The following is an 11,291-nucleotide window of genomic DNA, read 5'->3' on the forward strand; positions in this document are numbered from 1 at the left end:
TAATACATCATAAGGAGCTACTCGTGCCCTCAAACAACCGAGCAAAGTGCAAATGCTCAAAACGACCGGTTGGGTCGTTACATCCTACCCCACTTAACCTTACCATGTACATACTCGGGGGTGATCCCAAGTCACCCTATCCCATATAGGTTTGGTAACACAACATAACTGAAATTTCTTAATCTTACCTAGCCCATAAGCCTTAGAATCCAATTTTCACATCCGAAATTTTTTATAAGATCATAATCTTGCATCTACATACTGTATAAGTCTGAAAAAGATGTATCAAGTCATATCCGTAACCCAAGATATAATCACATGATATACCTCAAAACTTAAATACTCATAGCGATAATTTCTAATCACAGTAGCTGCTCAAAACTACCCAATGCCAGTAATAAACCTCTTATCAACAAAGCCTCGTTCTAACAACTTCATATACTACCAATGATGAAAGAAACATGCATAAAATCTCGATTCATTCATCAGATCAACAAGTCATGGAGCTCCCTCTCCTTCGACAGGACTATAGCAAATTTCTAAGCCGACTTTCGATATTATTCTTCCAACCATGCTGTAATCAATTTTTTATAGTATTCATTCTAGGTTAAATGACCCTATCTCATCCCACATGACCACTCTAGTGACATGACACATTAATACAATATAAAGCTGCAACTCGTGCAATCCGTATACTAATAAGCAATATTCCAAATGTACTCAATCATGCAAAAATGACATCAAACAAGAGAACCGTCCCGCAAGCTCAACGGGTATCACTACAACGTAATGCTAAGAATCCATCACACACTATAGAACCAAAACACACGAATCTAACATAAAGGATCATACCGCTATATAACTCCGCTACAAGGCATGGCCCCATCCAGATGTTGGTCCATATTATATACCTCGAGCCACCCTGCTCAAAATCCATAACTACCCGAAATTCGACATTAAGTACCCACGAAGTTAGCTCCTTTCAACTCAGTCTCCCTGCATCTGATTCAGCTACAGCAGGCCATCACACAGGCAGGCAACCGACAACAAACAATCATTCAAGAGGCCCTCCACCATCCAGACTCATTGCAGCAACCTCATCAGCAACAACATGCCATACACACATTTAATAAGCAAGAAACACCTAGGGATCCAAACCTAGCCATCCTGCCAAGCAACCCCACTAGTTCTCAGCAACAAAAGCTCAACCTTGGCAATAATCAGAAGTCAGTTGAACATCACAGGCTTGTTTGTGCAAATGAAGCAAGCCAATGCTCACTCCTTTCTGTCATCCGCAAGAAGCAACAAATCTCCACCCCAATTCATGGAGCCTTTTTGATAGTTATCATCAACCTAGCTTTCTTTGTACTCAATGTCAACACAAGGTTGAAGATAGCCCCTCCCTGCACCACATGGTTTTTGTCATATTCCTTAGGGAACTTCTACATGTCCATTAGATGTAGAATTGTATGTATATGGAAGATGATCTTCCAACTCACTATTTTGGTAGATTTAGGATCATTTGTACTTTATTGTATAGTTGACCTAGGTTTATTTTAGCTTGTTTTTGTACATCTAACTACCTATCGCCTGTGGATAGGTAATTGGAACATCATTATAGGTCTAACTCTTCATAGTGTACAGGATCCATTTGGTTGTCATGTTTGGACAATCAAATGCCCTTTCATCATTTTGCTGGAGGTCGGGTTTATGTCCCCCTCCATTGTTGTACTTTATGTTATATATATATATAAAAATCAACCCTAGGCACAATGCCTAGTGGATTCTGCTAATAAAAAAAGTACCCAAAGTGCATTACCATAACAATAGAAAAGCAAATGATGCAATTCCGCACAAGCCCGAAAGAACTAACCAATGCGCAATCAATCATGCAACACCCAAATACTCATCTCGCTCAAATTCCGTTATAAGGCCCTAACAGGACCGCACCATGTGTGCTCATAGCCCACAATTCACAACTACTCGAAGCACAGAAGGGTAACTCACAGATCATTTCAGAACATGAATAAGCTCAACAATAACTAAATGGCACATCCCTCAACAATAGAAGTTCGGAGTCAACAAATCCGAATCGGTGCAGAACACACATCCATATTGGGCCTACCAATGAACCCCAAATCAAATTTAGTCACCCACAATAGACAAATAACCCTCCGAAAGTCCACAATGACTGAATCACAACACATACTATTCTCTTACTAACCTTGGCTACATTTTCACAGTCCACAAACACGAAGCAATCTACTCATGAGAGCTCTTAGTCTCCAAATCCATAAAACACACGAATCACCATACCTGATCTCAACTCCACCAACTGAATGTCTAACGTTTCTCCAATACGCGATCATCCCAAGAGGAGTACTTCTATAATTCTTCTATGCCATAAAGCAAAATTTAAACATCAACAGTCGATCAACCAGGAGAGTGCCGCAATACCGATGAAGTATCCATAAATCAATACACATTGTCCCTTCTGAAATGTATACTCTCACCAAGTAATACCATATAGTAATATCATTTACCTAGTCATCTGAAACTATCCATTCTGCCTAAGAATTCATGACTTCCCCTTCAAAATTGAACCATGACATTGTATGTGCAAATCTCAATCCCTCACAACACATTGCATCTACCATGCCATCATATGAAAAGTTCGAGAATATCATGATCACTCCGAGTCACAAACAACCACATACTCAATTAGCCAAGAACTTTCCATTTGATCCTATCCAGGAGAAAATCACTATACATCACATGCTCCTCACGCCAGTAGGAAATATACATCTCTAACCGTGGTAGAAACTATCAAGAACTTTCTGAATCCCATTTGCACAAAATCAACCCGTCAGCACTAAATCTCTCTAACTCAACCAAGCTACGCAGGTCACCAAAAACCCAAGAACATTGCCACAAAACATCTATAGAAACCCACCACATCAGAAGCATCCAAAGATCATATCCATTACCATGCCGATCCAACCTACTACCAAGCTATCCTCCTTCTCCGAGTTCCTTCTGAGTTGCCTTCAAATTGATACTTCTCCTTGCTATAATACTGCAATCCTCAACCAAAACTCACCAAATGAGACCCAATCATTAAATCACACCGCCCTAAGTCTCATAAGCCGCTGAATGTTCTCTTAAGCATCCCAAAAGTACGACAACCGGGATACCCACTCTGAAGAGACCTTCTGTGAATTTAAAGTTGTTCCTTTTACCTTCCTAATGCTGAAATGCAGAATCCACAATGATATAGAAATACTGCGAGTCTCGACACCATCCAATGTAACTCTCAGATTCTAGCCATATACAAATCCGCAAAATTCTCAATTGCCACATATAAATCTTGAATTCATTAGAACCATTCTCGAGATTCATCCACTCTACTCAAGTCTCAATTGCACCGCCCAAACAGACGAACGACATGTGCTCCATTTGCACACCAACACCCTAAGAAGTAATCCACACTTCTAAGCAACCGAGTAGATTCCTACTCTATGCGCACTACATCTTTCACCAATAACAGCTCAAATCATTTCATGATTTCCATATACCCATACAGTGTAATACAACCCGTATCCAGAAATTCCCTTACTCGAGTCATCCTCGGGCTCACCTTTGTAAGCCATAACTGATTCACCAGTATACCTCAAACTGAAAGCAATACAACACATAACCGCACAATCAACCCGTCGATAGCAGGCTCCTCCACTTGGCTCAAAGCCAAGGAATAAAACATTTGATAACTTATAATACCCATGCTTTGTTGTTGCCCAAAATCTCGCACTGAAATTCAACTAAATCCTTCATAAGCTCATGTAACACAAACCATCTAATATATCAAATCATATGCAAATCATTCACCCTTGTAAAAGTCAAGCCAACTCTCATAAATGATCTAAACTCAAATTGCAACACATATAATTTACTAGTAAAAGAGAACTAGCTAAAAAACAACATAGGGATCACAAACCTCATGACACCCCGCAGGAGATAACCCATCTGCTTCGCCTCAAACTAATATCTCTTTATACCCTTCCATAGTTATAATTATTACGCAATCACTTAATCTTCCTGAGTCTAAACTCATATCACGACATGAAAATCTACTTCACTCCTCAACTAAACAACAAGAAAAAATCCTTCAACACACCCATAACTCGAGACTATAAGTCAAATCAAGACGGAAATCAAGCACCTAATTTACATCTCAATCAAACTTTTTTCGTCAAATCCAATCTATCTGAACACACCCATAGTCACATCATACTCATCATATAGCAATTCGACCACTCATTTAGTCACAAATTCCACTCATAGGGATGCTACATGACATATAAGTCCAAAAGTACGTGCTCACACAATCAACATCTATGTGCTCAAGTTATAGTTAAAACCCGGCCTTAAGTCCTCTAGACTGGCCCATCATTAGCATACTAAAATCACATCTCACACCTCATCCCTAGAATCATAAGCCGTCGATGCACAGCTGATACCGAGCGCTCATGTGTGCATACAAATGCATGGAAGGAATTCAAGAGTTACGTTTCAAGCTGAATCAATGTCGCACGATAAAGAAAGAAAGATGGGAAGTTTATCCTGAATGCCCTGTAGCCTCTTGAAGATAGGCACATATGTCATCATACCGATCCACAAGACTCTACTAGACACTTGCTCATGACTTATAGAATCTATGAACCTAGAGCTCTTATACCAATCTGTCACGACCTAAAATCCACTAGTCGTGATGGCACTTAACCCAACCCGCTTGGTAAGCCAACTATACTATCCAATTCCAATAATATTCAATAAGACAGTTAAACAAGAGAATTATCTAACTCTTATACATTTTTCCCAAGGACTGGTAGTACAAATCATGAGTTTCTAAGCGTAAAGCTGATATGAACTAAATACACTTTCTGTTTGAAAAGTACATAAACAAAGTTTTAAAATCTAAGGCTACCATGAATGAGAGGCAACTACAACGGGGACGCAGGTACATTTTCTAATCTAGCTTCCATCGAACACAGCAACATCGGCATCCGAAATCTGCACGCAATGTGCAGAAAGTGTAGTATGAGTACAATTGACTCCATGTACTCAATAAGTAACAAACTTAACCTTAGGTTGAAAGTAGTGACGAGTTGGAACATAGGTCGGGTCCAATACTAATAATCAACAGTAGTTCATAACAACGTAGAGCATATAAATAAGGGAGTAACTCAGAAATAAAATGCTCAGCTTTCTTGTACAGTTTTTCCGAAAATAGTTTTACTTTTCAAGAATATTAGTGAAAACTCAAATTCTCCTTCGAAATCGTCATAAAATATGAGATAGTTTGAAAACTGTAAATCTTTCTAAAAATCCTTTTCATAATAAATAAGGTGTTTCAATTTCTTTCCAGATAGCAAGTGGAGATACCTCCCTATGACCACATATCGATGTGTGTAAGAAGTCATGAATGACGTGATACCGTACAACATGAGAAAAATGCATCCCTATATATGTATGTCATATATCCATGCCAATGCCATGTATCTCAGAGATGAATCATGTACTCACCCTCTCAAAGTGCTCAATCTCACTGTCTCACACTTTTCACTCATCATGCTCAACCACTCGGTACTGTATATGGCCCATACGGCCCAGGGAAATCCATCCCGGAACATATACAACACTGACTATAAGCCAGCCAGTATCGAGGGAAAACGACAATTAACCCCGCGGAGAAATCCATCTCCAGATATCAAGTACTCCCGACAAATCTATGTCCAAGGAAATACATCCCTTAATAATATCATCCGGGCTCAATGGGGGTGTTACAGACTCCGGAGGGGCTCCTGTAGCCCAAGCGCTATCATAATCATCAATATAACTGCTGCGCGTGCAGCCCGATCCCATAACTATCACTCATAATTAGGCTCTCGGCCTCACTCAATCATCAGTCTCTCTAGTCTCACCCACGTGCTCACAATGCCATGGAAGTTAACCCGGAGCAATGATATGATGTATAGATAAATAACAACTGAGACTGAGATATGATTTGAATGCATGAATATGACTGAGTCTGAAATATCAGTGAAATCAGTGAGATGACAGCAAGCAATGACCACTATGGATCCTAACAATATCAACATAACGCCTAAACATGATATATAGCATGAATGACAGCTTAGTTACTCTATCATATGGTGAAAACATTGATATCAACAAAATAGGAAAACTATACAGTGCCATGAAAACAACGGAATCACAATTTACAGGATGCACGTCCACACGCCCGTCACCTAGCATGTGTGTCACCTCAATATCAATCAGACAACACGTAATTTGGGGTTTCATATCGTTAGCACTAAGTTTAGAAGAGTTACTTATCTTGAACAAGCCTATTCTAACACCGAGCAAGCCAAGTGATGCTCCAAAAATGCCATCATGCGCGTAGCGACCTCCAAATGGTCAAAACTAGCCAAAAGCAACCCAAATACATCAGATAAAGCCCAAGGAAACAATTAAAAATGATAAAGATTAAATTCTATATAAAATCCCAAATCCAGCCAAAAATCACACCTAGGCCCACGCATCGAAACTCGGCAAAATTATAAAATCCGACAATCCATTCAATTATGAGTCCAACCATACTAGTTTCACTAAAATCCGACTCCAAATCATCGTTCAAAACTCAAAAATTAATATTACAAAAATTTATGCCAAAACCCCCAATTTCTCTTTAAAATTCATTAACCAAATGCCAAAAATGAAGATAGATTCATGAAATGTGATCAAAACTGAATAGAGAACACTTAACCCAATCCTTGTTATGAAATTTTCTTCAAAAATCGCCTCAATCCGAGTCCCACATCTCAAAATATGAAGAAAGAACCAAAACCTCGATTTTTATAACTCTGCCCAGCTAGTCCGCATTTGCGGTTAAAATGTCGCATCTGCAGCCTCCGCTTCTGCGGATGATGCCCCACATCTGTGAAGCCCATGGAGACTGGCCCTTCCGTACCTCCGGATATCCTCCGCTTGCGCCAACAACCTTCGCTTCTGCGCCACTTGCCGCTTCTGCGGCTCTAATGTCACTTCTGCGACCATCGCAGGTGCGGCAAATCCTTCACACCTGCGAACTTTGCCCATCCTTCTCTCTTTCGCTTCTGCATCTAAATACCCGCTTCTGCGGGCTCGCACCTGCGGTGACCATTCTGCAGGTACGTTTACAATAGTCGCACAACTTCAGCCATCCTTCAATATCCAACTTTAAGTCCGTTAACCACCCGAAATCATCTCAAGGCACCCCGAGACCTCAACCAAATATGCCAACAAGTCTAATAACCCAATACAAATTTGTCAATTCATCAAAACACCTTGATCAACATCAAAAACACGAACTATACACGGATTCAAGCCTAATGAATTTTGAAATTCCAAATTCTACAACTGATGCCGAAACCTATTAAATCACGTCCGATTGACCTCAAATTTTGCATACAAGTCACATTTAACATTACAGACCTGCTCTAACTTTTGGAATCGAAATCCAACCCCGATATCAAAAATTCCACTCTAGGCCAAACTTTTCAAAATTTCAACTTTCGCCATTTCAAGCCAAACTCTACTACAGACCTCCAAATCACAATCCGGACGCGCTCCTAAGTCCAAAGTCACCCAACGGAGCTAAGGGAACCATTAGAAATCCAATCCGAGGTCAAATTCTGAAAAGTCAAAACTTTGTCAATCCTTTCAAATTCAAAGCTTCTAGTTGAGAATCATTCTTTCAAATCAATTTCGAATAACCTGAAAACCAAAATCGACGATTCACATAAGTCATACTACATCATACTGAGCTACTCGTGCCCTCAAACAACCGAGCAAAGTGCAAATGCTCAAAATGACTGGTCGAGTCGTTATAGTTTTCCTTTCTCTTAGACAGCTGGACATACCTATTTTCAAGGTGATTGTCGTTACTATATTCATGAATACATGGCATGAATACATGAGCATACAGCTAGACTGCCCTGATTTTAGGCGCTTTTTGCTGCTGTATTCATGAATACATGCACATACAGCTGGACTTCCTTGATTTTAGGCGCTTTAAACTGCTGTATTCATGAATACAACAGCGTGAGTACATGTGTATACATGCGAGTACAGCTGGGCTGCCCTGATTTTCAGCGTTTTTTGCTGCTGCATTCATGAATACATGGTGCGAATAAATGTAAATACATGTGCGTACAGCTGGACTACCCTGATTTTTATGCTCTTTTTCCTGCTGTATTCATGAATACAGCAAATACATTATTGTAACAACTGAATAGTAGCTATAGGAAGTAATTATGTATATGGTAGCTATAGGAAATTAATAGCCACTAAACAATTGTGATTTCTGAAAATTCCTCTAAATTATAATGATCTACAATTTCCAAGCCCCACCTGTGGGAGATTGGGCTCTCCTATCAAGTGTTGTAGGCCTTGCCTCAATACTACATCGACCCTTCAAATAGCAAAATTTCAGTTCTAGGTCTGATGACATAAGTGTTTTTTAGAAAAATATTTAGAACAATTCGTACATAATTCTTTTAATTTCTTTTTGATTTGAGTCTAAGCAAAAATCAAATACGTAATACCATTCATACGTAGTTACAAAAGCAAGTGAAGACACTACATATAACTAAATTTCACTATGCTTGAGTAGTTGAGTGCTCGATTCTTCAGACTTAGAAAAGAAAAAAGACCAATTTAAGTTAATTTCACCTTTCCCTTTAAAATATTGAATAATCCTGTTTTCCACACCTTCGAATGATGTCAAATTATTGCATATATTCACCACCTACACCTACACAGTACCCACCAAACCAAACGCATAAAATCCCACCATATATATATATATGTAGCTCAGTCAGACCCCAACATTACTGTCTCACCCCTTCTTTCCCATATTTTTCCTTCATCCCCCCCCCCCCCCAATCCCACCCACAAACATTATTACATGAACATAAGCAAAAACTATTCTTAAAACCTAAGCTTGTTTGCATTCATATATTCATATCAAGATGGCCTCTGCCTGCATATCAACTTGCGTTAACGATATCGCCAGAGCACCAGTAAGAGCCACATATATAAACCTGTATAAATGGCCGGAATCCGATGCTGAATTCATAAAATCAGTCAGCAAAAGAATGAACCACGTGAATACTACCGACGGGTCCGTTAATCATCAATCAAAGCCAAAGGTGGTGGACAGCATTTCATGCAGGCAATTATACTTAAGAAGCTACACTTTTTCAAGAGAAGAGAACGTTAACGAGAAAACAGTACTGAATTGCTATGGAAGAGTGAAAGATGGGGTTAGTGAAGGGGGTCGTAGAAGAAAGAAAAAAGCTCGGAATATTGCTGGTAGTCATTCAAGTGGTGGCCGGAGAAGTAGTAGAAGAAAACGTAAAGGCGGTTTTAGAAGGGCTAAGGAGATATCATGCGCTGCTATGGCTTCCATATTCCGACGACTATTATCTTGCACAACCAAGGTTGATGTGGTTGGTTAACGCTAAATTAATTGCTTACTTATTTGAAGACTTTTCCTTCATTTTCTTCCATGTTTTATTTCTTTTTCTCTTTTCTACTTTGGTCTTTGAGCTTTTACTTAAACGGCTAGCATGTTGTTTGCATATATGGAACCCAATATTATGGTAATGAATGGATTATAGATCGGATTTAATACAAGAATGCCATTTTTGTGGTAAGATTTTGATCGACGAAATGGAGCAATCATTTGGACATAAATTTGGTTGAAACTTGAAAAAAAGAGTTTTTGAAGATGCGATGAAATAAAATTTTTGAGCCGAAAGTATGTTTGGACATGCATTTTACATGGAAAATTTTTAAAGTTTAGAGTTGTTTTTGGAATTTGAAAAAAATGTTAAAAATCTAGAAACAAACAGATATTTAAACACAAAATTTGGAAAAAAAAAACTCCCAAATTTTATGGCAAAAAAAACATGAGCTAAAACTTCTCTGTGTGTGGTGTGTGTGTGGGGGGGGGGGGGTACGGGAGTTAATGGCCAGTATAATTCAGCTTAATTTTAACAGCTTGTTTGGATGGTTGTTACCTATTGCATTGTATTGTATCGTATTGTTAGTTTAAATACAATGTTTGTTTTGATTGTTACTTAAATTTTATTGTATTGTATCGTTAAATCCGTCGTTACGTAACGATGAAATGTGTTACTTTATGTAACGACCGATTTGGTGTGGTCGCGTTGTTACCTTGTCTTTTTCTCTCATTTTTACCCCTCATTATTATTAAATAATTTTATTTTATCACTTACCCTACCTTTTTATATATTGCATCGTCATTTTTCTTTATAATATTGCAAGTTTATTCATCATATTGCTGGTGTGTGATAACATGAAATGACGGCAAAACGACACAATCCATCCAAATATTGTATTCATCAAATGATACAGTACAATACGATATGATACGATACAATATGTAACAACCATCCAAACAAACTGTTACAGTATGGTGTGTTATACATATATTTTTTTTAAACCAAAAATATCGTAGGGTATAAGTTGAAATTTTTCTTCAAATCTGTATCGAGTGACACTCTTTACTAAAGGGCGTCTCAGCCATTGGTCTTGTAGTTTTATCTTCCAATTGCTGAATCTGTAAATAACAATAATGGTTTGACACTGAATTGTCTCATTAAAGTTTTACTTGTGATTTAGGTTAGTTTGTGAGTAAGCAAAGCGAAGGGAGACCTTAGGAGCTAAAGTACTTTTTGACCAAAGAAAGACAGATAGAGACGTGCATTCTCAGTCTCTCTGCTTTGCTTCGGAGTCTCTCTGCGGCAAATCAGATAGTTTCCACTGGCACGGGAGTTACGTATTCTTTTGTATTTTGTCAACATAAATTGTAACAAAATTAGCGAGGAATATACTAAACGAGAGAGATAAAGACAAAGTTGATTATTAACAAAAACAATAAAAAGAAAAGAATTAGAGGAAATTCGAGTCTTGAAACATAGTCCAACTTTAATCAAATTAGACCTCGATTATGTTTATCATGCGCGTCTAATCCATTGGGTATAAACAATATATAAAGTGATCGTTGCTAAAAGAAATAAAGAAGGAAAAAGCAAACAAGAAAAACGTATAGATATACAGGATCTATTTGTTTTAAGTTTTAATGTAGTAAGCAGTAACTAAAAGGACAGCTCGATGCATGAAGTTACGAATATTAGCTTTAACTACATATATTAGCTCTTTAG

General features: G+C 38.3%; 1 protein-coding gene across 1 annotated transcript; it reads left to right on the top strand.

Moving 5' to 3' along the window:
• The first annotated feature begins 8,934 nt into the window (after positions 1-8,934).
• Positions 8,935-10,338, top strand: LOC104250173 (uncharacterized). Its single transcript, XM_009806744.2, has one exon. It carries the CDS (start codon positions 9,072-9,074, stop codon positions 9,558-9,560), a length of 489 nt encoding a protein of 162 aa, XP_009805046.1. The 5' UTR covers positions 8,935-9,071; the 3' UTR covers positions 9,561-10,338.
• The last annotated feature ends 953 nt before the right edge of the window (positions 10,339-11,291 follow it).

The sequence above is a fragment of the Nicotiana sylvestris genome, chromosome 6 (assembly GCF_000393655.2).
Source record: "Nicotiana sylvestris chromosome 6, ASM39365v2, whole genome shotgun sequence".
NCBI lineage: Eukaryota > Viridiplantae > Streptophyta > Magnoliopsida > Solanales > Solanaceae > Nicotiana > Nicotiana sylvestris.